The 25,208-nt window shown below is 38.9% G+C and overlaps 4 protein-coding genes across 5 annotated transcripts; all 4 read left to right on the plus strand.

The window, feature by feature from the left end:
- Nucleotides 1–741: 741 nt before the first annotated feature.
- LOC110055472 (uncharacterized) lies at nucleotides 742–3,886 on the plus strand. The gene is made up of 4 exons (XM_020761863.2): nucleotides 742–831; nucleotides 2,388–2,479; nucleotides 2,648–2,880; nucleotides 3,320–3,886. Exons 2-4 carry the CDS (start codon nucleotides 2,394–2,396, stop codon nucleotides 3,505–3,507), a joined length of 507 nt encoding a protein of 168 aa, XP_020617522.2. The 5' UTR covers nucleotides 742–831; nucleotides 2,388–2,393; the 3' UTR covers nucleotides 3,508–3,886.
- A 1,767-nt stretch (nucleotides 3,887–5,653) lies between these two features.
- On the plus strand, nucleotides 5,654–8,615 carry LOC110055467 (uncharacterized). The gene is made up of 3 exons (XM_020761857.2): nucleotides 5,654–5,784; nucleotides 7,338–7,636; nucleotides 8,052–8,615. The coding sequence occupies exons 1-3, from the start codon at nucleotides 5,780–5,782 to the stop codon at nucleotides 8,237–8,239; spliced, it is 492 nt and encodes a 163-aa protein (XP_020617516.1). The 5' UTR covers nucleotides 5,654–5,779; the 3' UTR covers nucleotides 8,240–8,615.
- A 124-nt stretch (nucleotides 8,616–8,739) lies between these two features.
- LOC149105493 (uncharacterized) lies at nucleotides 8,740–15,023 on the plus strand. 2 transcript variants are annotated; one of them, XM_089271874.1, is made up of 3 exons: nucleotides 8,740–8,892; nucleotides 12,974–13,197; nucleotides 14,486–15,023. In XM_089271874.1, the coding sequence occupies exons 1-3, from the start codon at nucleotides 8,888–8,890 to the stop codon at nucleotides 14,668–14,670; spliced, it is 414 nt and encodes a 137-aa protein (XP_089128000.1). In that variant the 5' UTR covers nucleotides 8,740–8,887; the 3' UTR covers nucleotides 14,671–15,023. The 2 variants fall into 2 exon arrangements, with proteins under 2 accessions (XP_089128000.1, XP_089128001.1); XM_089271875.1 differs by lacking the exon at nucleotides 8,740–8,892 and adding an exon at nucleotides 10,189–10,295.
- Nucleotides 15,024–21,689: 6,666 nt separating this feature from the next.
- LOC149105494 (uncharacterized) lies at nucleotides 21,690–24,868 on the plus strand. Its single transcript, XM_089272362.1, has 3 exons — nucleotides 21,690–21,769; nucleotides 23,170–23,429; nucleotides 24,445–24,868. Exons 1-3 carry the CDS (start codon nucleotides 21,690–21,692, stop codon nucleotides 24,627–24,629), a joined length of 525 nt encoding a protein of 174 aa, XP_089128488.1. The 3' UTR covers nucleotides 24,630–24,868.
- Nucleotides 24,869–25,208: the final 340 nt, after the last annotated feature.

The following is a 25,208-nucleotide window of genomic DNA, read 5'->3' on the forward strand; positions in this document are numbered from 1 at the left end:
GTTTTCGTTTTCTTTGTTCATGATTTTTCGTAATTCTAAAGCCACATTTATTTATGTTGAGTACGCGTGTGTGCTGCTTTATTAACTGTCTGAGAATTTTCTCTTGCCATCTCCTAGTCAGCCAAACTTTGCGTGCTGCTTGATCCATTTCATTCACAGAAGCTAAACATGCACTGACATCAGGCTGTTCGGATAAAAAAAATATATTAGCATATGTTCTCAATCTTGGAATGTTGGCAACTATTCATAGAAGATGACCTTTTGCCCCGGGACTTCCCTTCCTGTACATTTCCATTTTGCGGTTCGTCCAGCTGGAGTCGATATGTTAATATTTGAAAACTGAATTCGCGGGAATCGTGAAATTGTTATTAGTTGTTCTTAGAACTCGCATTTGCTTTATTTTACAATTTCAGCGAATGGAAAATCACACGGCAAGACTAAACACAAGGAAATCCACAATCCATCGTGATTATTATCCTTTGTTTTCTAGATTAATGACAAGATGCTATGCATTTCTGGGGTTGTTTACTTCTATCGAAAATGCTTAAAAGGAGGGATTTGTCCCTAGCGTCCATAACAAGGGACTTGTCCCGTGGACTTTGTCTCAGCGGCAAATCTCATTGATAGATAGGAACGAAGACGCCCGGCACGAGTGAGAGAGGAGGATAAGCCTGACGTGTTTGGTTGCGATTGGTTAAATCTCTGTCACGTGCACGAGAGGTGCTCATTTTAGTCAGTGACAAGTGTGACATATATCTTAGTTGCTCGCAGTTGTGTTAAAGGAAGCAGTTGTTACCGATAGGCGTGTAAACCATTCCTTCGAGTTGTAAGGTACGTGAGCAATGTTGTTAGTTTCTGACTGGCTACAGCTTAAAACGTTAGCTTTACAGCATTCCCACGGCTGTAAAATTTAGATCGATTAACCTTAAGCAACTTGGAGTCGATAACAGCCAAGGGGTTGCGTAAACTGTAATTTTAACACAAGCTCTCTCAAAGCTAGAAGTTGTTTCGTTTTGTTTCACAGAACAGAATCTGATAATTAATTAAAGACATCGATGATTGTCTCTCTTGTGGCTCCCTTACTGATGCGAGATAGGATTTGCGTCTGTTTGATTCAGCCAATAATTAATTTTTTTGCGATACCCAGGGCTGAACGGACTGCAACTAGATTTGAAAACTAAATTTCAGAATAATTCACTCTAGTTTCGCTTCAACTGATTCAATGCTGTGTCCAGTGACTCCTAGGCTCACTCTGACTGAAGTCCACTCACGTTACGAAACTGAAAGTGGGACTTATTTGATCGATAACTCTCGCATAATTCGCGCTCGCTTTCCAAGAAAATCATTTACTTGCTATTAAATTGTTCTTTCCTTGATGTTATTTTTGGGATAAAGTACAAAACTACGCAATGTGTACGATTCTTCTTTGGTTTTTGTCAATGTTTTATCGAATCTATCATAGACTCATGAAATTAGTGAAAGAAAGCTTACAATCGAATTGCATTTATGATGACGCTACCTTTTTCAGAAATGAAAGTAACATCTGACCGTATCAACTTCCTATTTCTTACCAAACATTTAATTCTGCATGCAAGTGACGCGTTTGAACAGGATTCTGCACATGAATGCTAACTTCGTCATCGTTACCGGTGTGGAGGGAAATGCGGGTCCATCTCTCGCACGTGTCCACATGTTATGCAGTTCGTTCTTGGAAAGTGAAACCTCCTCCGGGACGAGACTTGCCCTTCGCAACCGCTGGCATTTTCGTTTTCTCTGCTGAGAGCCGATCTGAAAACTGAACTCCCTTTTAGTTGTGATCTTTCTTTCTACGTTTCGAGAGACTGAAAGTGATTATGATGCTATGGGAAAGTCATAAAACAAAAATTAAGAGGCAGTTAACGCTATCGAAGCTCGCGATAATCAGCTATCTATTTTCCGTGAAGGGATTTTGCCCAAAGACTTTGTACTATAGAATTATGAATTCCCCCTCCCCCAACGTGCTTACAAGTACGAAATTTTTCTCCCGGCCCCTGTTAATTGGGAATTGTCCCATTTAAGATAGCATACCGGACGAAACTGTTCTGGATCGACGTCTTACAACAGAACATTAAAACAAGCAAATAACGAAAATAATTTTGTGCTTGTCTTCAACTTTATTAAATTCCAAGAAAGACTTGCATGATAGCGTATCCAAATTTAGTAACTAAATCACAAAAGTATGCAAAACCACGTGACTTCTGAGAAAAAAAAAGAGTATGGTTATATGTCGTATGTTGGTTTGATTTTGTTTTTCTTTTGTGCTAATTTGTTTGATTGCTGGGTTTTTTCTATGACAGTCTGGAAGACCTTAATACTTACTTCATTTTTTTTAAAATTTCTTTAAACAGCTGAACATGATTCATCTCACCTCAATTGCAAGTGCTGCGCCTCTGCTGTATTTTCTGTTCTTGTTGTCGTTCCCTAACGGAAACAACGCGGGGTAAGCATGAAAATAAGTAATAGTCTGGTACTTAATTTCACACATACTGGTCTTGATAGATGACATATTTTAAGAGGTTCTGTAGCTTCATGTTTCTATTGAAAAAAGTTGACGTTTTTAAAAGAGATCCTTCTTGTGAGCAATATTTGTTTGTTTGATTGTTTCCAGTTTCTTCAGCTCTTCATTCAGCTCGCAGTCAGACAATAGACGTCCTCATGACATCACCTCTAAGCGGGGTCTGACTGGCTTGTACAATTCTCGTGTAGATTCTGTGGAGCACGTGACCAGACCCCTAGGGGGGTCGGCTGGCTCGTTTGGAGTAAAGCATTCTGGCGTCGTGGTAACAACTGAAAATGGCGACCGCTGGCTTGTACACAAGGGCCCAGGATACGGAGATTCAAGTAAAGCACTTTATTTTTCTTTGGGCAAGGGGGGCGGGGGCGGGGGTGGCTGGCGGGGGGGGGGGTGAAGGTGGCTAGGGGGTACAGCTATGTCTTTTTCTTTTTCCATAAGATTATTCTTTAAGACACGACTACGCCCTAGTCATTGAAAGAGCAGCTTTATTACACTCATAAAATGTTGTGCCTTTATTTGAGTTTTGAACATTTTGTTAGGATTTCTTGGGTTGTTTATACGTTCTTTCTACCATTGACAGTACCAGAGTAACCCATTAAAAGAATAAAATTTAGAAAATTAAAGTTTTAATGAACGTATATAAAAGTGTTTCTTTCATGACAAACAGCCCCCTACTGGGATAAACCCCTAATTAGACAACAACAAAACAAAGGAATTGCTTCTGAAATTAGTTAGTTATAATTTCGTCATATTGTTTATTTCCAGGCGACACAGTAGTCACAAATGCAAGGCACATGAGTGGAGACTGGAAATCAGGTGGCTCTCAGCCAGCGCAGACTGGGACTAAGGTAGCTGATTACGTCAAGGCTGGCGGAGAAAACTACAATCTGTTGTTTGACAACTGCCATGACGCCTCTAAAAGGATGATGGATGTTGGGAATGAAAACCCTTAACTATATGAGAAACAACAAGATTCTGGCCTCAATTATAACCAGAGATGCTTATATAGTTACTAAGATATTTTTATTATTGCTGTTTCTTTGCTTTTAGGGTACTTAAGTTCATTGAAAAAGCCATTCCAATGCAATTCAGTGGGAAAACTATAACCTAAAGTAGTTTGGAACTCGTATGTTTGTTGAAACGCCTAACTCCACTAGCATGCTTGTCTTTAACTCTAAAATAACTACATTTGTCCGGTTGAGACGAAATCGATTAAAACTAATTTTAACTCGTTAACAAATAAATGAATTTGTTTCATATAATCAAACTCTAGCCGTTAAAAGCGCAGAGTTGTGTTCTTGTGTGGATTAAAAACCTCGTTTGGTTCTGCCATTTCGTCATCTTATGTTACCGTTTACATTATATTGCTTCAGTGTTGTTGTCCATCTCCTACCCAGAGAGCCACACGTTTTAAAAGCAGACCCCGGTAACCTGCCGCTCTTAACGGAATCAACAAAATCTGAGCTGGAGCTCGAGTCTGTTCACAGATACAGTTAGAGTATGAAGTGAACTCATATCCCTATAGTAAAAATAACGCCAATGATAGATTCCAATATCCAATATTTAAATTGAGGCACTTGCCTCCCCTCCACCCCCACCCCCCCCCCCCCCGAGTTAAAGCGATTAGTTAAACAAGCGCATGCGCCCAACATAATATTTTAGTCCACAGTCGTGAAATAAGGTGGTGGTGCTTTTCAGGGCTTGAGATAACAAGTTAACTAAGTAACTTTGAAACATTTCTCGAATGAAGTAAGCATTGTAGCTTTAAGCGTGAAGTCGATGAGAGAATTACTGTAAAATGCCAAACTAGACTACACAGACATATCTTGCGAATTCCACTTCAAAAGCAAGTTTCGATCGCACATGCAAAGCAGAACAAAATAATGTGTTGGCTACCTTCTGCGAATAAAAAAATTGAATTTCTCATTTAATGATGCAACTAAAGTCAATATTCAATTCCCTGTGGAAACAACTCCGGGTCTATTATAATGAAATGAAAGTGAAAGCTAGAAATAATCCAGTTTAATCGTTTATTTTAATTTATTATTATTTTTTATGTTGTAGGCTTTTTTAGAGGAAATCAAAACATTGACTATAATGTTCAATTTTTCCCTTCGTTTGCTTGTTGGTCTCTTTGTCGATTTTTGAATCTTGTATTTTGCTTTTTTACTTTATAGATTATTCGAAGGCTTATGATTTATTACCTTTGTGGTTTTAAATGAAGACCACATTATTTTTCTCCAAACTAAGGGGTTAAAGTTCATTCCAAGAATTGTTTAGCAATGTAGCCGCATCTGCTGTATTCTTGGAAATAAAACTAATCTCAATTGCAAGGTAAGCTGCGCCCAAATATTGTCGCCTAGAGTCACTTTTAAGAAGATCAGAAATGACTCTCGGATACATGTTTTGTGCAAAAACAGTTTGAAACTCGGAGTCCGATGTTTAAGATTGTCTGTGGAACCAGCAAACTGCGATTTCCCGTTTTTCAAGCTAAAACCATGGTACTTGTGATACATTTCTCAGAAAGTGAACTTTTGCTCCTCATCATTTGGATGAGTAAAGAAAAAATGACAGACCATTTAACAAATGATCATTCATATTTCAAAGAAATCACAAGATGCCTAAAAAGCTAAGACACCTCTGTTTGCAATTTCTAAAGCCAAGGCTGGTGAGATTCATTGTAATGATCAAGCAATGGGTTAACGGACCACCGAAAGAAAACACCGCTTTTGAATGATCTATCTACTCTCAACAGATGACAAATTATTCACCAATTTTACCACATAAAAAACAGTAAATAATTACTTTATGTTTTACGTTATTTGTTCAGTTTCTATTTTCAATAAAAAGAAAAAAGTATAAAAGAGATTGGTAAAAAAAAATTCACCAACAACGACCATGCAACATCAAAGAAACTGGAATCCCGGTGCATGCTGCCGTCTGTTGGAAACTGAACGCAGTAACTAACGAGAAATAAGTTCATAATTTAAGGGATTCATAATTTATTTCGAAATTTCGGGGTAAAGGTAGAGGGGGTTTACCATGACGTGTTAGCTAGGGATTGGTCAAGCGAGCGCATGCGCCTGAATATAGTTACTTATTTGCCTCAGTCGAGGACATTGTTAAGTAGCTTACACGCCCCGTAGTCGTCTGTGCGGAAGCAAACCTGCGAAAAGGAATTCATCAAGACAGTCTGAACGCTCTTGGCGTCGCCAAACAAAAGAAATGAGGTAAGCATTCGACAACATCACAAAAGCTAAACTCACGCCAAGCTTAGCCAAGCAGACGTTTTGAGTAAATACCATAAATTTTGCCCTAACTACACAGGCAGGAATTCGATTCATGAAGTGTTTCCAGTTCGTCTAAGTTCTTTACGTAGTCGGATCCCATGTTATCAGTCTTAACAATTCCAGTTTCAACAGCAAACTGTTGGACAATTGAGAACGAACGCTATTCCGTGACCGACAAAGAAACGACAGCGGATGCTCGTAGTGTAACTCAAATTTTGCTTGAAATGATCATACCATGTTTTTGCGATTCATGTACTTCTCTGTCGACCGCTTGAAATCACGTTATCGAGCTTTCAGCGGGCTTTTCTTTTTTAAGCATTTGTTACCATATTATGCAAAACAGAGCTTTTTATTCTTCGAATTGCCTCGATCAGAATGTGATGCTTTTTGTCCTCCAAAGCAGGGAATTTTCCCTCCACGTGTTTTGTTTTGTTAAAAATATGCTTTGTGTGCGTTTTCACTTCTCTATCATGATAATGACTGCAACGCTCGAAAGTATCATGATTATATATGCATTTAACTTGTATTCGCTTTAAGAGTGTACAAAATGATGGGAATTTGATCTGGAACAGATAGTAAAACAACCTTAAACAAGTACAAGCTCGTTAACTCAATTCGCTTCTAATAGTCGGAAATCATTTGGAGTCTTCATTTTCACTTTTTGTAAGCTAACGACGCATGTGATCGATGTCCGTTTTTATTCGCAGCATTCCCTGTACATGTCCAGACGAACTCCATTCTCGGAAATTGAACTTATCGCCACACTATTATGTTATGCACAGACATGTTTCTTTTGCGTTTTCGCTTTCGATGGGGATTAGAATTGTGATCAATTTTCCACGTAATTGCAAGAATTTTCCCGAGTTTAGAGCAGCAAGCAATTATAATTTTGCCAGATAAAAATTTATGTGCCTCAATGACTGTAGCATATTCGACCAATATATATTATATTTTAAGTTAAAAATCTTTAATTTTGACCTGGCCGTTTCTTAGAAAAATAACGGATGGCGAATGGTCCTTCAAAAGAACTCTGGGCATCGCAAAATTTAAGCCCAGTTTCACGAGTCACATAGTCATTATTTTTTTCTTTTATTCACTTCTGTGCGTCTCGCAGTCTCCCTCTTTTCTTTTGTAAGGCTAAGGGAGTTTCAAAGTCTTGATTATATTCGTTTCTTTGTTTTGTTTTGTTTTGTTTTGTTTTGTTTTGTTTTGTTTTTACTAATGACGTCTTCTCGTCACTTGATACTGTATTTTCAAATTTCCGAGAAAAGGTTAACCTTATTAAATGCCATAAATTGCCTCAGTGAATTCCGCAAAGCTTACCGCCACTTCATTTTGGCGCTAGAAAAAACTATTAGCTTGTTCTAGGTATGGTTATCATAACGTAGTGTTATATTAGAATTTCCAGCTTCTGTTAGTTCGCAGAAGCTAGCCAAAAGGCTTCTGCTTCGATCTACTTTATGTCAGCGGTATATCTTTTTGTTTTCTTCTAGCTTCTTCGGTTCGTCCCCCGGTTCTTCGTTCGGTTTTTCATCCGGTTTTTCGTCCAGTTCCTCATCTGGTTTGTCGTCCTTTTCTTCATCCCAGTCAGGGGGTACACGCCCTCACGACATCACCTCTAAACAGGGTCTCACCAACTTGTACAACTCTGGCGTGGCTTCTGTGGAGCATGTGTCTAGGCCCATGGGAGGAGTGATAGGGGCTATAGGAGTCCCCCACTCTGGTGTCGTTGTGACCACTAACAGTGGCGATCGCTGGCTCGTGCACAAGGGAAAAGGATATGGAGATTCAAGTAAAATATTATCTCACTGTTTTATATGCTAAGTTGACCAAGTTGAGACTGAGAATTAATTTCTAACTACAAACCGTTGGTTTGCTTTAGGTTGTTTCTGAATGTATTTTCAAACTTGATGAAGTGCTTCCCGCTACTTCCCTATAAAGCATTCTTTTGATTCGTCGTGATTCCAGTCGGAATTCTTGCTATTGTCACATTATTCTTGTTAGAGCGACAAGAAATTCTTCTCAATATTTGCAACCCATTTTATCAACATTTTTTGTCAAGTCCTTGGCTTTATAAAAGTAACTTTTTATTAAAGTTTTTGCCCATCAAATTTTACTTGATAGCTCTTACCTAGGTTTTATCGGATTTCCAAACGTCAACCTGGAAAACAATGGTCTTTTTATATCTCTCTCGATTCACAATTTAGGTCCGACTGTGGTCACAGATGCCAAACACATGAGTGGAGCCTGGACATCAGGAGGTTCTCAGCCCGCGCAGCCTGGGACCAGAGTAGCTGATTATGTCAAAGCTGGTGGAGGGAGTTACAATGGGCTTTTCGACAATTGCCATGATGCTTCTAGGAGGATGATGAATGTCGGGAAGGGAAAGCGTTGACCGAGAAACATAGATGTTCTTTACCTCGGTTTTAAGGCGAATCAGTGATGCTCATATCCATAATAAGCTATAGTGTAATTGAGACTGTCCAGCTACTTGCCTTGAAGGCTTTAAATGTAAACGTAATTATTAGTCGTCCACTGAAAAATTTGGCTGAAAATACAATTCAGTAATTTGTGGACGCATAATGATAAACGGTAAGGTAGGAGAGTAATAAATATGTGGAATGATTATGTGATTCGATTTCTAGCTATATACAGTAAGCATTGAAGAAACAAGACAAAAAAAAAAAAAATAGAAAAGTAATAGACTGACGTAATCCTGTAGCCCAGGACAGGCCTTTAATAAAGATCAGAATGATTGATAGATGATTAAAGCCAGTTTTTTCTTTATCTCCTTACTCGTAGCATCATTGCTCTTTTTGCGCGTGCGTATGGCGTTGTCCTCAGTCCACTGATTTTCATTCTCCGTCTACTGGAGTATACTTCCTGGACGGTATGATTACAGGCACAGGGACACTTTGCGCCTGCATTAACCTCACACAGCGGCTTACATTTCGGGGAACCTGTGTGGAGGAGAGAGGTAAAGAGGCAGTTGTTACTATCGAAGCTCCGTTCAAATTGAGTGCTCCCTTTCCAGATAAATCGGATGAGGTAGGTATAAATGTTCAAAAACATTGAAATAAGGGCATGTAAGCTGGGCTCAGCTCCCGATCACAGATTGTTCGCTTAATAAACCCTGTACCCATTCAAGAATATATGTTTCTTTCAAGAGACTTCGTTGTGAAAAAATTCGTACCATCGCAGTCAGTTAGCAAAGAGTTGATATCGGCACTGTAAGTTTTCTATGGCAAAAATTAAGATGTAAATTAGGTTTTAATTTTAATTTCAGTTAATTCAGTAAAACAACTAAAAGTTTTGGTCCATTTACTAGCGTAAACAAATCCATGAACGAAAGCGGAAGCAAGAAGAATATTCGTTTCGACGCTGTATTTAATTAATCATTTATGATTAAGCACTTTCGAGGCGTAGATAATCGAAGCTGACTGTTTTTTTTTTTCTTGTGCTTGCTTATTACATTGTATTTTGGGCTTCAATGTTATATGCATGACCGCTTGCATGTTTTTAAGTAAAGGTTTGATAATGTTTCGTCTTGGCCTTTCTTCCAGGATCAATTGCGGCGTTAGTCTGTTTTACTCTTCAGTCACAAATTTGATTTTATCCTAAAAATTAAAATAACATCGTGTGACGCGCAATATTTTAAAAGAAAAATCAAAATTCATTATTATGTAGTTCACCAATTCTTCTTCGTGTGTATTTTCATTTTTTCAGTAAGCAGAGATATCGATCTCTTCTTGGTGTTGATAGACGGTTGCAGTAGCAGTATCGTTAAACGATTGTGTTCAGTAATGTCCTGACACAAAATGAGAGTGGAATGTCTTGCTGCTTTTAAAACTGCCCGAGAATTTGCTTTAATCAAAATTTCGTAGAACGCTATTTTCTTCTGGGACACAGCGGGTCATCCCGAGCCGGCAAGATAGTGCCAGCTTATCCGCTCGGGTAGCCAATAGCAGCGCAGAATTCGATTCGTCTTGCCCGCTCAAGGAGCTAGCCATATAATAAAGGGGATTTTTGGCCGTGGTCATTTACGTCTACAATTGCATATCGTGGCGGATCTAATGTTAGAAATTTCGGGCAACCTACAACTGACTCAAAAAGCAAAGTTGACCTTCCGAAATCAAGACATTTGTATTTGCAATTATTCAGGTTGAATTGCTGCTGCATGTCAGACTCTTGACACAGATTAAAAAATGCGCTTTAGTTAAAGTATCAAAATACCACCAAATAAAAACACCATCAATAAGATTACAGACTGGTGACTTGACGTATTAACTTTTGATTGGTCTAGCAAGTGTATGTGCCTAGACCTATATTTTCCTGGTGTTGTAACGTAGCTCGCACCTCGCCCAGCAGTCGTCCGAGTAGAACGGAGAACGGAGGTAGCTGTTAAAGCGTCGTTTAGATCGAGTGCTCCCTGCCCAGATAAAGCGAATGAGGCAAGTATTCAACAGCGATGAGATACACACACGCTAACGGCTACACCCGCGATCATAATTTGCTCATAAATCATTTAGTGATTCAGCTAGAATATACGTTTCTTTCACGTCACGTCCTTGTGGAAACAGTTCCTGTCAGTTTCAGGTAACAAAGAATTGATATAGACACGGAAACTGAGATTCAATGACGAAAATTGAATTCGAGTGCTAATTAATGTAGTTGGAACTGACAGTTTTCGTTTTGTACTGGCTAAAAATATTCCTTAGCTTGCCGCTCAGCCGAAGAAAGAAAAGCGAAAGGAAAGAATTTCCATCTGCAGGAGCATTTAATTAATTATTTAGGCACTTCAGAGATGAATTTCCAAGGAAATGTGCTGTTTTCTTGTGCTTCCATTTTGTCTTAATTATCTATCAGCATATATCTTTTTTTTCAGGCTGTAAACTAATAACAAACTAAGTCAAGTAAACTTGCGTGTTATCACGGGGTTGGACAACGTGTTCTTCTTGATTTTGGTTCAAGGATTGCCTTATTTTTCAGTCTTCAATTAACTTAAAATTGTTCCGAAGAACATAAAGTAAATCTAAGTCAAGCTTCATAGAGGTTGCTAAGATATGTCTCTCTAATTCTAGTTGGGGCTTTTGCTCTGTTATTTTTCTTGGCCGAGACAAACTTGCTTAGCATGTGATGAGATATAGATGCAGTTCATTCGGCATGGTGAAATTCCCCACAACATGATGTTATGATTTTTAGAGTATTTTGTTGTTTGGTCCGAGCGATGGTCACCTTTTGTATTCACTTATATTATGACGAGACGTTTCTCCCTGGGAATGTATATTCCCGTTTGAATGGACACTGAAACTGTACTGAGCGAGGACCGGTCTGAAAACTTTGGGAATAACTATGGAGAGCAGTGCTTGGCCTGCGGGAACGCAACTTGTCACGATTTCCTGGTACACGAGGATTTACTTCAGTGGCCTTCTCTACGGACGTACGTCAAGGTTGAGACAGGGCTTGATTCCAATCCAAGTTTATTCTGAAGTCGTTGCCGGAAAAAAACGATTTAATCTAAATTAAATTTATTCAGGTCACTTTTGCATACTAAGGGTCTCGCGAATATTACATCAGCTAGACGAGACTAGACTAGACTGTCACATCATCAACGGTGCAATTACTAGCTGTCAGTAGTTTTACTACTTAAAAGTGCTTAGCCAGGACAATAACATCGTTTTATTTTCCCTGACAATATAAATTAAGATGGTTCATCTTAAGCAAGGTTTTCCGTCTTGTTTTAGCTTCAAAACATTCGGTAGTTGTTCTTCCTTTTTACACAATTTTGCGCAATGAATCATCGCGTTTTAGGAATTGCTGTGAGCGATGATCTCGAAACCTCGCTGAATCAGTTGTAGAAAGAAAATGTTTAGAAATACATGCACTCTGACCATCTCGTGAAGAAACAAGAATTCCGAGAAAGATTAATTCTAGCCACGGAATGTTATTACGTGCACCTTTGCCCGCGATAGTCACATGATAACCAACGTTAAAGCCATCAGTTAATTCTGACCCACCCTGGACAGGGTAAAGACACGTTCTTTCTCGGAAAATGAACTTGCCCTCCATAAATACTTCAATGTACAAAATGCTTTGCATGCGTTTTCGCTTTTGACTTTCCAATGTTGCCTGATCTCCTACTCCTGCCGCTGATAGTGGAATAATTTTTTTTTTAATTTGAAAATTTCTGTCAGCACAATAAGCTTGTGTCATTTCTTGTTATTTTAAAACTGTCCTCAAATTTGCGAAATTGTTGCTATTTACTTACGTCGTTTGATCTATTTGACAAATGTTCAGTTACCAGTTTTTGTGGTAACTTTTCATTATTCAGTTCTAGGAAATAATTAATTTCCAGTTCTATGGGATTAGCATTGAAGGTGAACAGTTCCTGTCAAAAGTTTTCCTAGAATATCTAAATTAATTTGTTGATATGATCATAACCAGTAAAGAAAGAAATTGGATATCAATAAAAACAACAACAAATATTTGTTCTTGGAATTGTTTATGAATTTGTCTGGAGTATTAGTTCCAAGAACTGTCATACGCCTTCCATTCATAATCAGTGTTGTTAAGTTTCACAGAATACAGACCAATGTCAGTTGTCAAGTAATATATCAAACATAAGAGACAGTGTTTCGTCGGGATATCCTAACACCGAGAAGAGAGTTGAAAATACGACGCGCAGCGGAGTATTTTTGACGAAATTCAAGGTGTTTGGATAGCCGATGAAACACTGTCTCGAGTGTTTGATATATCTTCTCAATCGAAACAAAAACTAAGGAGCAAACGCAGAGAAATAACATTATAAAAATCTGCGCTAATTAAGACCGGGTATCCTCTTTCACGCCTGTGATTTTCTTTGTTTTAACTTGATGCATTTTTAATGACTTAGAGGATATTACTCCACTGGCCGGGCTGTTGTAGTCTGATACCGTTTGGTAAATCATTTTACAGTCAATAATTTGATAACGTATACCTCGGTCTCTATAACGGGCCTAGATGTTTCCTCGACCCTCACTAAAACAAACACCTATTCAAAGGCCAGCTGATAAAGATATTGGAATGTGTCTTTATTTAATTTATTGATTTATAAGATTGATAACTCAGCAATATCTTCTTGTTTCTTCAGTTCTTCATCTAGTTCCTCGTCAGGCGGCAGACGTCCTCATGACATCACCTCTAAACAGGGCCTCACCGAGTTGTACAACTCTGGAGTGACTTCTGTAGAGCACGTGACCAGGCCCTTAGGAGGGTCGGGAGGGTCACTGGGAGTAAAACACTCAGGTGTTGTGGTGACAACTACAAGTGGAGACCGCTGGCTTGTACATAAGGGCTCAGGATATGGAGAATCAAGTAATAAACTCCTGTAGTCGTTATATAATTTTGAACTGAGTAGCCTTAAGGTGGCTGAACACAGTTTTTGATACCTGTGTTTCATTCACCTTTTTCTCTAAAACCCTTGATCCCTCGGTCGTCAGAAATGGCACCAAGCTAGGTAACAACACAAACTTCGGTTTTTTGATGGTTAAGCTGACGTGCGTGCCGTTGCCATGGCAACATGAATAAATATAAACAGGCCTTTAAAATCGGTTTTGTTTATTTGTAGAAAATCTAGTCATTAGATTTTCCTTATAATTTGCATGCAACAAGCTTATAACAATTCTCACAGATTAACCCCATTTTGCTAATAATTTAACAGAGAGATCTTTAATTATCCCTTGTTGAAGGTTCACTGGCATGGAATATCTAGAATTTCCTTTGTTAAAGTTCAATTATTTTCAATACTCCAGTTACTTATTTCCCAAAGTATTTTCGTGCCAAATTTCGTGAAATTCTAATGAGTGGTTTTTGAGAAATAGACGTATTTCCGAGGGTGCAATTTTCATTCAATCGCAATTTTTTGACTTACTACGCATGCGCTGCATTTAACTGGGTTCTTTCGGTAAGAAAGAAAAAGCTGAGAATTGCTGGGTTCTTTGCATCGTTACCTTTTCTAACATATCTTTGTAATATAAGACTAAAGCCATCAATACGCTGCCTTCAATTATAGAGAAAAATAGCACAGATTCTGCGGGTGTTGAGTAAATAAAATGATCGCTCTATTGACGGCATGTTCGTTTTTTGCAATCCCTGTGCGCGCGCTGAATTGCATTAGCAATAGCGCGCGCGAAAACTGTGTTGTCAGTAATGTGAATAGCAAGGCCACAATTAACTTTGCCTCTCCGACTGAGTTAACATGATGCGTACACAAACGCTGGAAAATTGAAAACCGACTCCAAAGTGAGCAAGATACATTTGTTGTGGATTTTAAGTGCACCGACTGACCTAAGGTCTGTAGTAAACGAACCTTCCATTTAATTTCACGCTACAGAGAAAATGCCAGCACAACTTAATTTGATATTTACCGAGTAGATTTGCTCATTGACGTTGTTAAAACATGTCAAGTTCTTGCAAGATTTTCTAGTCTCAATAATTTTTTGTTTTTTCACTTGAGTTGTACCGATAGTTTTCATTTGAAAGCTCAGCACTCGATTACACCTTGTGAATGTATTCTTTATCACATGATCTGACAGGGTGGGACACAAAGGGCTTTTAATTCCTATGGCAAAACAATGATTTTCTTATATTCTGTTTACCTTAGGCGAGACAGTGGTTACTAATGCCAAACACATGAGTGGAGCCTGGAAATCAGGAGGTTCTCAGTCTGTGAAGCCTGGGACTAGAGTAGCTGATTATGTCAAGGCTGGCGGTGAGAACTACAGCTTGCTGTCTGACAACTGTCACCATGGCTCCAAGAGAATGATGGATGTCGGGAAGGAAAATTGAATTAAACCTCGTGTACTTCAATCTTTTTAAATTCATTGTTCGCTTTTAAGCTGCTTTAACTCTACATTTAACGAATAAATTGGCATAGAATCAGAGAAATTAGACTAGAGTTGTTGTTTTTAACTCACTTGCACACGAGAGTGATTAGTGATGCGGGTGAACCATGGTGAACTTTAAAACCTGTGATTATAACCACGACTCTTTTACTGTTGCAAGTCAATCTCTAGTCATGTACCTGGTCAGTGGTGGGATTGGCAGTATAATTAGAATAAATTACAAGTTATAGACTTTCTTGCAACGCGGTATTGTAATATGCAGTCCTAAGAGAATTAAATAAAGTTGTTGTTGTTGTTGTTTTGCTGTGAGTAACCTACATGTATGTCACAGATTACCCATCTGTCCACAACATTCCTGTCTTCCCTTAAATTAAGTCATAAGAGATTTACGGAAATGGGGCCTCGATGTCTTGCAGTTCTTAGAGGGAGGGGGAAGGGCGACAACATGCGGAGAGGCAGTGAGGGTTGACAGTCTTGACACCCTTACCCCTCCCTTGAAGATATTATGTTCCATATATCTAACTTAAAAGATTATTAATAAATATTTGAAGTTAATCATATGCTTGAAAGTTAATTAGATCCTGCTTTTCAGGTGTGGAACTCAATATTATTGCATACAGAAAGTCCTCCAGATATCTCGAGCCCAGATCTCCCACGGCCACAAACGGAGTAGTGGGATTTGCGCTACTATGTACGAAAGAAAATAGTAACTTTGTTATCTCCTTTCTATATGCGTTAACAAAAGTACCTTTACTCAGCCAACATGGAGGTCATTTGATTAGCTGTGACCGCTGATTGCTAATCGTCCGAGTCACTTTGAAGAAAATCTTTGAATTTATCCACATTATCGGAGTCTGAATTTTCACCATCGGCGGAATTCCCGTCCACATCACATTTCGAAGTCGTCCGGACTTTGGACGATCTTTTTCGTTTTCGTCGTTTCCGCTTCGTGCTCGTGTCTTTTCCATCTGCAACTGACACTCCGCTTTCAGCGCTTTTGCTTTGTGACACTAGCTGCCTAGGATGACATCGTTTGCAGATGTTCAACTGTGAGTGATCCCCTAAAGCTACCATCCATGGCGTTGATTTTTATTTCTTTTCCATGCAAAGAATGGGAACAGTTACTGCCCTCAGCCGCATCGCCTTCCAACAGCGGAGTCTGTGATTCTGGTGGTTTCGTGGCATCCATGACAAAATTAAATGCGCTTCCAAGTTTTCTGACATTGTTGTCGTAGATATATTCTCGTAACAGGCTCATGCTTTACCCACTATGTTTTCAAATGCCGATTTCGACATTTTCTTCACAAATAATTGACCGTAAACGCCACAGGAATTTTGTGTTTTGAACTATAAACGTGGGCCGGTGAATAGGTTGGTTTCACTTCGTATATGACTTACTAAAAACAGAAAATAGTGCACATATTTAAAATTTGTGATGCGTGACAATTACAAAGACATCACAAGAAACTAATTTTCATATTCATATGATGCAAACTGCGACAGATCGAGCAAAATACGAATTGAAAGATGTTCAGTGGACATAAATGTACCAGGTTAGCTTTTCCCGTGACGCTAAAAACACAGAAAGATAAAACAGAAGGCTGAAGGATAAGAGGACATAATTGAACATGCTTTAGCTGTAAAGGTTTAATTTTCTTTTCTTCTCTCGGTCAAATAAGAGTTCCGGGAAGCCATGAAATAATAATTAGGTTCTGAAGGTATATGCTGGTTGATACAACATTGCTGTTGGTACCCTGTTCTGATATCAAGATAACGAAATTTTCTCTTCAAAGTGCAGCGAGAATGGGACTGATGTATCTGAAGTTCCTTTACAAAAAACACTCCAGGATTTGAATCTCACTTGACGAATAAGTATATTTGATTTATTTAATTCTTACAATGCATTTCCCTCCAAACTGTGAAATAACAGATTATAACTCGTTGAACACTTAAGTCTATTTTTTTTCTTACAACTGGTCTTCGACAGAATTAAAATCTAGGGTCTCTCCTCCGACTTCTGAAATGTCTGTACTCTTATTTAATTCTGTTAATAGAAAATGCAGCCTCTTTGAGCCCAAGCACTTTCTTTCCAAGAAATGTTCCTTTTCAGCTATTGTTTTAGCCTTCTGTATCTTCATTTCTGCCACCATTTGGTGCCCTCCTTCAAAGAAATGCAAAAACGCTTCAGCTAGGTAAAATTGACATCTCATAGGGGGTAAAATGCTGCTGAAAAGTCTTTCTGTTGATGACAAATTTTGTCGCACTTCCGGTACGTTTCTTTCAGTTTCAGTTTGTCTTTCCCAAAGTCGCATCTGAACAGCTGCTTTTCCCAAATAGCAGCATCTCTGAATAATTTCCCGCTTCTCTACTAACGGTTCTTTGTTGCTAAATTTCAGAGCTTTTTCATAATAACTCAGTACAACTTCGTCGGGATTTCGGTTCGAAACCGACGTATTAAAACCATCTTCGTGCTCCTTTTGATCTGTAGGGAAGTCCACTGAATATTCTAAGCAGTGTTCCATAATTTTAGCAGTTTTCGCGTAAAGCCTGGATTTTTGAGTGTCTTCAGACAGGCTCTCTTCTAATTCCCTTAAACAGTCTAATGCTGACAAATATTTTCTTTCTTTCGTATAAAACTCTGCAAAACCAAACTGTGTTTCAATTAACAAGGCATTGTATTTCCCACTGTCTTTATTTTCAGCAAGGGCGCTACTCATTGCTCGGATCACCTCAACCAATTTAAGGATGCTTTCATGAAGATTCATGCTTTCATGAAGATTTCTTGCCTCTTCCAAAAGCTTTCTCAGTGACTCAAAATCATCCAGATCTTGAGCTTTAGATAGTAAGGACGAGATAACTATTCCTAGCCACTGATCAATGTTGTTTTGCAAGCTTTCTGAGTCCGTGAAATCAGACAGGTTTAAAGGAAATCGCCATTTTGTCTTGATTTTCCCCGGCTCTGAGTTCGTCTTTGTGGAGAATCTTTTCCCGCTGTTTTTCTCACTGGGTGAGCGTTTCTTCGTCTTTCTTTTGAACAACCCTGTCGGAGTTATGTCACCATCAGCTTTGGCATAATCTGAAGGTGATGTCGAATCGAACAGTTCCTCTTTCGCTTTTGGTTCCGTTGAGTTTTCTTTACTGGTCATTGGGTTTTGTGAATTCTGACTCGTACACGGAGATGATGGCATCAAATCCTATAGATTCTGTGTAAGTTCCCTTGGCTCTGAAATCAGAGCCAGCATTTCAGTCAGGGGTGGGACAGAACTCTCGGCATTGTTTACATCGACCACTGGGTCTTGTGAGTGAAACTGCTCATCTGTGCCTGTTAACCCGTGGTTAAGGCTTTCGTTGTTCGTGTCATCCATAGAGTAAATTGCCAATAAATGACAGACACTATTGTCTGGTGGTTCTTAAGTTGATAGCGGCCAAGAAAGGGAAGCTGTATCGTTCGGAGCCGAAAGCAAAGCGACAGGTATATTTTGCAGGTTGTAGGTTGAAATTTAATTTTACAGGTGGTAGACTTACCGTGACTGTTACATGACTCTGTTTACAATCGCTCAGAAAGGTGGCTTCCTCCTAAGTGCCAAATCGGCCGAAGCGATGGGAGGAGAGTATATTCCTATGATTTTAAGCCTGCAATGAATTATTGTTTTTGAAAAAACATCTGAAATATCATCTGAAATATCTGCTGAATTTGGTTTCTTCCCTGTGAGTACCAAAATGAAAGCACACTGAGCTTGTGCTAGTATATTCCGTCTTTTAAAATCATAAACATTATTTCATTTCTTTATTTATTTGCTTCATTTGTGATGGCAATCTTCTGTTGTTGAGGGAAGACCCGAGCCAAATCTGGAATCGATGGAAACATCTGTGGAGCGGCCATTCAGATGGCTTTGAAGCGATTTCAGTAGTCTTAGCGTGTCAATCGATAAGTACTTATCACTGATCGATCGTGTTTTCAATATGTGAAAGAGGCGAACTACTTTATGTAAGAACCCCTGACGAGTATATAGGTTATTAATTATTTTAGTGCCAGCGGTTTTCCAGTTATAATTAAATTTCAACCTGCAACCTGCAACCTGCAACCTGCAAAATATACCTGCCGAAAGCAAAGGAAGCATAACCAGGAGCCATAATCGGGGACGGAGACCGTAAGTCTCGGGATTCGCGCGCACCTATGATATGGGACAATTTTTCTATTCTTAGGCCAAAATTGCGCCATCCGGACGTCATATAATAATATATCCGCGCAGATTCACGCACATGTCGGGGGCTCTCGCGTGGATGTTGTCGCGTTGCGTGATCAAATGGTGAGAGTTGAGAGATTCTCTTGCGTATTTTTCACAGCGATGGCAGGGAATAAGGCAGGGAATACGAACCAGGGCGCTTACATGTAGTTTTATGCTCCGAGCTAACGGGAAAGGTGGGTTTTTCAGGGACGAAAACAAGACTTCAATCTCCCGCTGGGAATGAATAATAAGATCTGCTCACGCTAGTTGTAAGCTTACGCGTATGTTTTTGCGTTTGTTCTGACTTAAGAATATAGCAAGAAAACTCTCTATTCTGGTATCGAGTTAATTTGTGAGTTTCTCAGACAATGGTTCATCATAACCAAAACCTTTTTTGATGGTTTCTTATTGTTTCTGCTTGTTTGGTGAGTTTGCAAAAGTTATTGAAAGGAAAGTCTGACGCGTACAATTAGCTCATTTGCATAGTGCAGCTGTGTACTTTCAATGGTGTTTCAATTGTCAACAAATCTTGACAAAGATTTCTTTCGTTATCTTTTGAGCTGAGATGCTGTAACAGATTTCACCAACGCAAAAAAGGCTACTAACATCATGTGTGTTTCTTCAACATATAAGCATGGTGAAGTTTTACATTGCGAAAATGAAAATAGACAAGGAGTTTTGATAACTCGATCAACAAAATCGAAATCGTTATTCCAAGTTGATTAAAGAAAGCGTCATCGTAACTTTGCTGATTATTTCTGCTTTATTCACATATTTTCAGCTTAGCTTTTAATATGTTCTCAAACATTTATCAATCTTAAACATATTTAAAAACTATAGAGTTTGAGTTCGATGTACGCTTTCACAGGAAAGTGCGGCGGAAGTACAATTTGTCATGTTTACTGACTGTACAAAACACGTATCGGCGGGCGCTCTCATTCATCGACAACAAAGAATTTACTTGACTTTTACACGAATAAAACTGAGTAGTATCTACGGACGTAAAGTTATTGGACCTTGATGAAACATCAAGCGTTGCTTACAATTCAAGCGAAACTCAAACTAACAGTTATTTAACAAATAAAGAAGCCTCGACTGTGCTCTGTTCTGTTGTAAAGCACGCAGGAAGCGGTAGAGCACGAAAGAAGTGTAGGGGAAAATACGAGACGTAGTCGAGTGTTTTTCCCTACTTCTTGAGTGCTCTACCGCTTCCTAAGTGCTTTACAACACAACAGAGCACAGTCGAGGCTTCTTTATATGTTTTATGATAAAGAATAAGATAAATTCCCGACGCATTCGGCTGAAGTTTCAAACCAAACTTTATTTTCCAAATGGGCAAAAGTGGCGTCAGCCGTGCACTGTTCTCTGATAAACACGCTAAAATAAGCCAATCACAATCCTTGTTAGAATTGTTCAAATAATTTGATTGGCTTACGAAGCGACAGCTGTCAATCACAAACTGCACTTCAGCTAAACTTTCCGTTTCGAGTAGTTTGAGCGGCTTTCGAGAGAAGAAAGATGCCTTCAAAATTCGCTTTTAAGTTAATTTTTAAATACGGATCTAAAGACAGGCAACGGTTTATAGTCCAGAGGAATCCGACCGTATTGTGGCCCATGAAAACGAGCACTTTTCCAGTGGAAATTACGAAACGCGGAGCTCAAAAAACCGAGTTGAATTTGAAAGGAGCTACAGTTATTTACGGCTTGTAGCCGCATGCAGCAAGATTGCCCGATCCAGCGTAAAAGTTAGAAAGACTTAACGGCTCCCACTGGTTCTACTCAGAGCACAGAAGAGAATATCAGAGCAAGTTTTGCATTGACCACTCGTCGGTTTACTTCGCCGAGATGACCTGAGAACGAGCGTTACTACACTGCATGTAAGTGTTGTTTGAGCAATTGAGCATTTTTAATTGTAAATTTACAAAAATAAAGCTTCTCATCATAAACAGAGACAGTTCAATGGTTGTTTTCTGTCGTTGTTTTACTTCTCAGTATAATTTCGGCCTTCGTAACAAATATAATTTCTTTATCGAAGCACTGTTTAGGTTGAGAATTTGTTTATTTCGCTACAGCTGTACATGTTTTGTCGGCGGGAATCTAGCAAAGCTTGTTATTTTGGTACAGTTTTAACACTACTGTTGCTAACAATGGTCTCTGTGAGCCATATTTACTGCAGAAAAATAGCTCACTTCCACTGCGTTTGTCTGAGTCACAGGGGATGTTTAATTTGGGTCAAATTTGTCAAAATTCCGAAGCAAAAATTTGGAAGCCAACTCACCGTCATCAACCAGTGCTCTGTTCTCTGATAAAGCACGCTGTTTTAGCCAATCAGAGCGCGCGTTATATGGAAACTTTATTTTTGTTTTACTTTTCGGTCGTGATAGACTGACGAATTCCTCGCAAGTGTGTGGCAAGAGGAGCTAGGAAACTCTGAAGTCCTGAAGCTCTGCTATATCTAAATATATCCAGCTAGATTTTTGCTGTGTAATGGAAAATACTTAAGCAAAATTCCAACAGATGTAAACGCGTTGAGTTGTGGGCCAAAAACATGAAAAATGTCGGGAATTTCGGACGCCATTTCCCCCGCGCGACATCCGAAAAATCCTCGCAGCATGTACGCGCGTGTGCCATAGGCGATGGCGCAATTTGTTCTAAAAATAGAATTATTGTCCCATATCATGGGGACAACCCCAATACTAGAAATGGCGCGCGCTTATGGTCTCCGTCCCCGATTATGGCTCCTGGCATAACACAAAACTGCCTCGTACTAGCAGACTGGGAACGAGTTTGCGCAGACGATAATTCAAGACAGCGGTATCCTTAACCATCTCCAGCGTCATGTAAGAACTAACATAGTATTCGCACATCCATCGGAGACTCAGGGGCATGCGATATTTTCGGGCCAAAAATTTACATCAAGAACGGGAGAGCCACTCTTGAAGTAAAAGTTTCGCCCGAAAATATCGCATCGTGCCGACTAGCTGCCCCTGGGTCTCCGAGGATGCTCTTCTTCTGACCTGTTCTCCTTTCCATTATATTCTGTCTAAATGGAAATGGTCGAGGTGCAAACTGGAGTAAATCAAACAATATGAGGAGGCCGTCAAAATAGTGACAAAATCAACAAGTGCGAGGAAAACAGAAGCACAAGTTAGCTCAAATACTCTTTGACTTCAAGAAAAACTTGTGGTTTTTGCTTCCTTGTTAGAGTTGTAAACATTCCGCGCCTTACGACGTGGTTCCTCTTTATGTGATTTGATACACACATTTTTGTTTAATAGTATTATTAATATTTCAATAGATCTGAGATAACCAAGATATGAAATGAAGAGCTTAATTTGCTGTATAATGTGCTCAATAAAGACCACAGTTCTCCATGTATTTCATTCGCAATAACAGTGTGTGGCCTCACGGTTAGTGCCCTCGACTCCGGATCGAGTGGTTCGGGTTCGAACCCTCACCAGGGACATTATATTGTGTTCTTGGGCAAGACACTTTACTCTCTCAGTGCCTCATTCCACCTAGTTGTATAAACAAGTACCGGTGAATTTAATGCTGGGGGATAACCCTGCGATGGACTAGCATCCCATGCAGGGAGGAGTAGAAATACTCCTAGCCGCTTCATTGTGTGCTAACCGGCTCACTTGGCTCGTATCAAGGTAAGATCAAAGTAAGTAAGTGAGAATAAAACCAAGGCCGGTGCTTTTCCAGACTCTTTTTCGCGCTTTAAACGGGCCCTTCCGTTCTTATCTTGTCACGAGCTATGATTGGCTCGTTCAGGCATTCACCCGTGTGCCGTAACTTTGAGGAAGTTGAGTTAAACGAAGCTTTAACTAGGAAAAAGTTTTCACTGTCTCGAGTGTTTGATATATCCTCTCAATCGAAACAAAAACTAAGGAATAAACGCAGAGAAATAAAATTATAAAAATCCATACTTATTGAGACCGGTTATCCAAACCTCCTTCAAGGTGGTGATTTTCTTTGTTTTAACTTGATAAATTATTAATGACTTTGAGAACATTAGGGATTGTTCCATCAACTGTTGTAGTCTGATACCGTTTGGTAAATCATTTTATAGTCAATAATTTGATAACGTATACCTCGGTCTCTATGACGGGCCTAGATGTTTCCTCGACCCTCGCTAGAACAAACACCTATTCAAAGGCCGGTTGATAACGATGTTCGAATGTATTTTCGTTTAATTTATTGATTTATAGAATTGATAGCACAGCAGTATCTTCTTGTCTGCCCAGTTCTTCATTTAGTTCCTCGTCAGGCGGCAGACGTCCTCATGACATCACCTCTAAACAGGGCCTCACCGAGTTGTACAACTCTGGAGTGACTTTTGTAAAGCACGTGACCAGACCCTTAGGAGTGTCGGGAGGGTCAGTGAGAATAAAACACTCTTCTGTCGTGGCGACAACTACAAGTGGAGACCGCTGGCTTGTTCACAAGGGCTTAGGATATGGAGAATCAAGCCGTGATAAGCTCCTGTAGCCGTTACATAATTTTGAAGTAGCCTTAAGTCAGTAATGTGAATAGCAAGGCAACAAACTTTGCCTCTCCGACTGAGTTAACATGATGCGTACATAAACGCTGGAAAATTTAAAACCGACTCCGAAGTGAGCAAGATACATTTGTTGTGGATTTTAGATTTTCTAGCCTCAATGATTTTTTCGTTTTTCACTTGAGTTGTACGGATAGTTTTATTTGAAATACTTAGTACTCGATTACACCATGTAAATAATAATAATAATAATAATGATAATAATTTTTTTTTTATTAAAAAGAGGAGTGTTTATTGTGACAAAAACTAGAGCTAAGCTTTACAAAATGCTATAATATTTACATAATTTGATGTCTGTTAAACCTGTAAAACATGTTTCCGTATCTAATCATGATATCATGGTTACTACAACTAATACTAATACTACTATCATCATCATAACATTAATTAACATATTCCATACAAATTGGTATATACAAGGTAAAAGTAAGTAAAAGAAATAAACTATTAAAACCTATTTCAACAGTGTTTACATAATTGCTCCCTCCTGGGTTTCAACGTCAATATCGCTATATTACAAGGTAAAAGTAAATAAAAGAAATAAACTATTAAAACCTATTTCAACAGTGTTTACATAATGGCTCCCTCCTGGGTTTCAACGTCAATATTAATGTTCTTAAAGTCACAAAAGGCTTTCCTTCTAGCTCTTGAACCTCTTAGGCAGATTAGTGCGGATCTTAGTAAAGCGAAGGATGTCCTTGCTCTTATCCAGGAGATAATGATAATAATAATAATAATAATAATAATAATAATGATAATGATAATGATACTAATAACAATAATAATAATAATAATAATAATAATAATAATAATAATAATGCTTTATTTAACGTGGATATGTAAATGTAAATGTTTTTATTATCACATGATCTGACAGGGTGGCACACAAATTTCCTTACATTCTCTTTACTTTGGTTGTCCTCAGGCGAGACAGTGGTTACCAATGCTAAGCACATGAGTGGAGACTGGAAATCAGGAGGCTCTCAGTCCGTGAAGCCCGGGACTAGAGTAGCTGATTTTGTCAAGGCTGGCGGTGAGAGCTACAGCTTGCTGTCTGACAACTGTCACCATGGCTCCAAGAGGATGATGGATCTCGGGAAGGGAAATTGAATGAAAGCTCGTGTAATTCAATCTTTTTCTAAATTCATTGTTCGCTTTTAAGCTGCTTTAACTCTACATTTAATTAATAAATTTGGATAGAATCAGAGATATCATACTGGAATTGTTGTTTTTAAATCGCTTGTACGTGAGAGTGATTAGGGATGCGTGCGAATCATGGTGAACTATAAAACCTGTGATTGTAACCACGACTCTTTTACCGTTGTGAGTCAATCTCTAGTCATGCATCTGGTCGGTGGTGGGGTTGGCGGTAAAATTATAATAAATTAGTACAGGTAATAATACGGTTTTTCTCCTTCAATTTGAAATTAATTTGCACGAGTGAGTTTTTCAAAAAGCTGAAATTGCACGAGCCGTTTATATTATTAATAATATAAACATGAAAAAATTCGCGTGGAGGAAGTGTCGGAAGATCTTTCTTGAAACCCTTTTTTTTTTATTCAAGAAAACGTTTTTCAAAGTTTCCGCACAAAATTGTCGGCATCATTTTACGTGATATCATTGGCTTAGAAAATTACCTGTTGTCTTTCAGTCAATCATAATCCAGAATTACGATGTGTAATTTGCACT

The sequence above is a fragment of the Orbicella faveolata genome, unplaced genomic scaffold (genome assembly GCF_042242905.1).
Source record: "Orbicella faveolata isolate gen_17 unplaced genomic scaffold, um_ofav_v1 contig_34, whole genome shotgun sequence".
Taxonomy (NCBI): Eukaryota; Metazoa; Cnidaria; class Anthozoa; order Scleractinia; family Merulinidae; genus Orbicella; species Orbicella faveolata.

Coding starts and splice junctions, on each gene's coding strand:
- LOC149105494 (XM_089272362.1), top strand. CDS start 21,690: ATGGCTCCTGGCATAACACAAAACTGCCTCGTACTAGCAGACTGGGAA. Junction 21,770..23,169: donor GACGATAATTCAAGACAGCG/GTATCCTTAACC, acceptor ATTGATTTATAG/AATTGATAGCACAGCAGTAT. Junction 23,430..24,444: donor CTTAGGATATGGAGAATCAA/GCCGTGATAAGC, acceptor GGTTGTCCTCAG/GCGAGACAGTGGTTACCAAT.
- LOC110055472 (XM_020761863.2), top strand. CDS start 2,394: ATGATTCATCTCACCTCAATTGCAAGTGCTGCGCCTCTGCTGTATTTT. Junction 2,480..2,647: donor CCTAACGGAAACAACGCGGG/GTAAGCATGAAA, acceptor GATTGTTTCCAG/TTTCTTCAGCTCTTCATTCA. Junction 2,881..3,319: donor CCCAGGATACGGAGATTCAA/GTAAAGCACTTT, acceptor GTTTATTTCCAG/GCGACACAGTAGTCACAAAT.
- LOC110055467 (XM_020761857.2), top strand. Junction 7,637..8,051: donor AAAAGGATATGGAGATTCAA/GTAAAATATTAT, acceptor TTCACAATTTAG/GTCCGACTGTGGTCACAGAT.
- LOC149105493 (XM_089271874.1), top strand. Junction 13,198..14,485: donor CTCAGGATATGGAGAATCAA/GTAATAAACTCC, acceptor TGTTTACCTTAG/GCGAGACAGTGGTTACTAAT.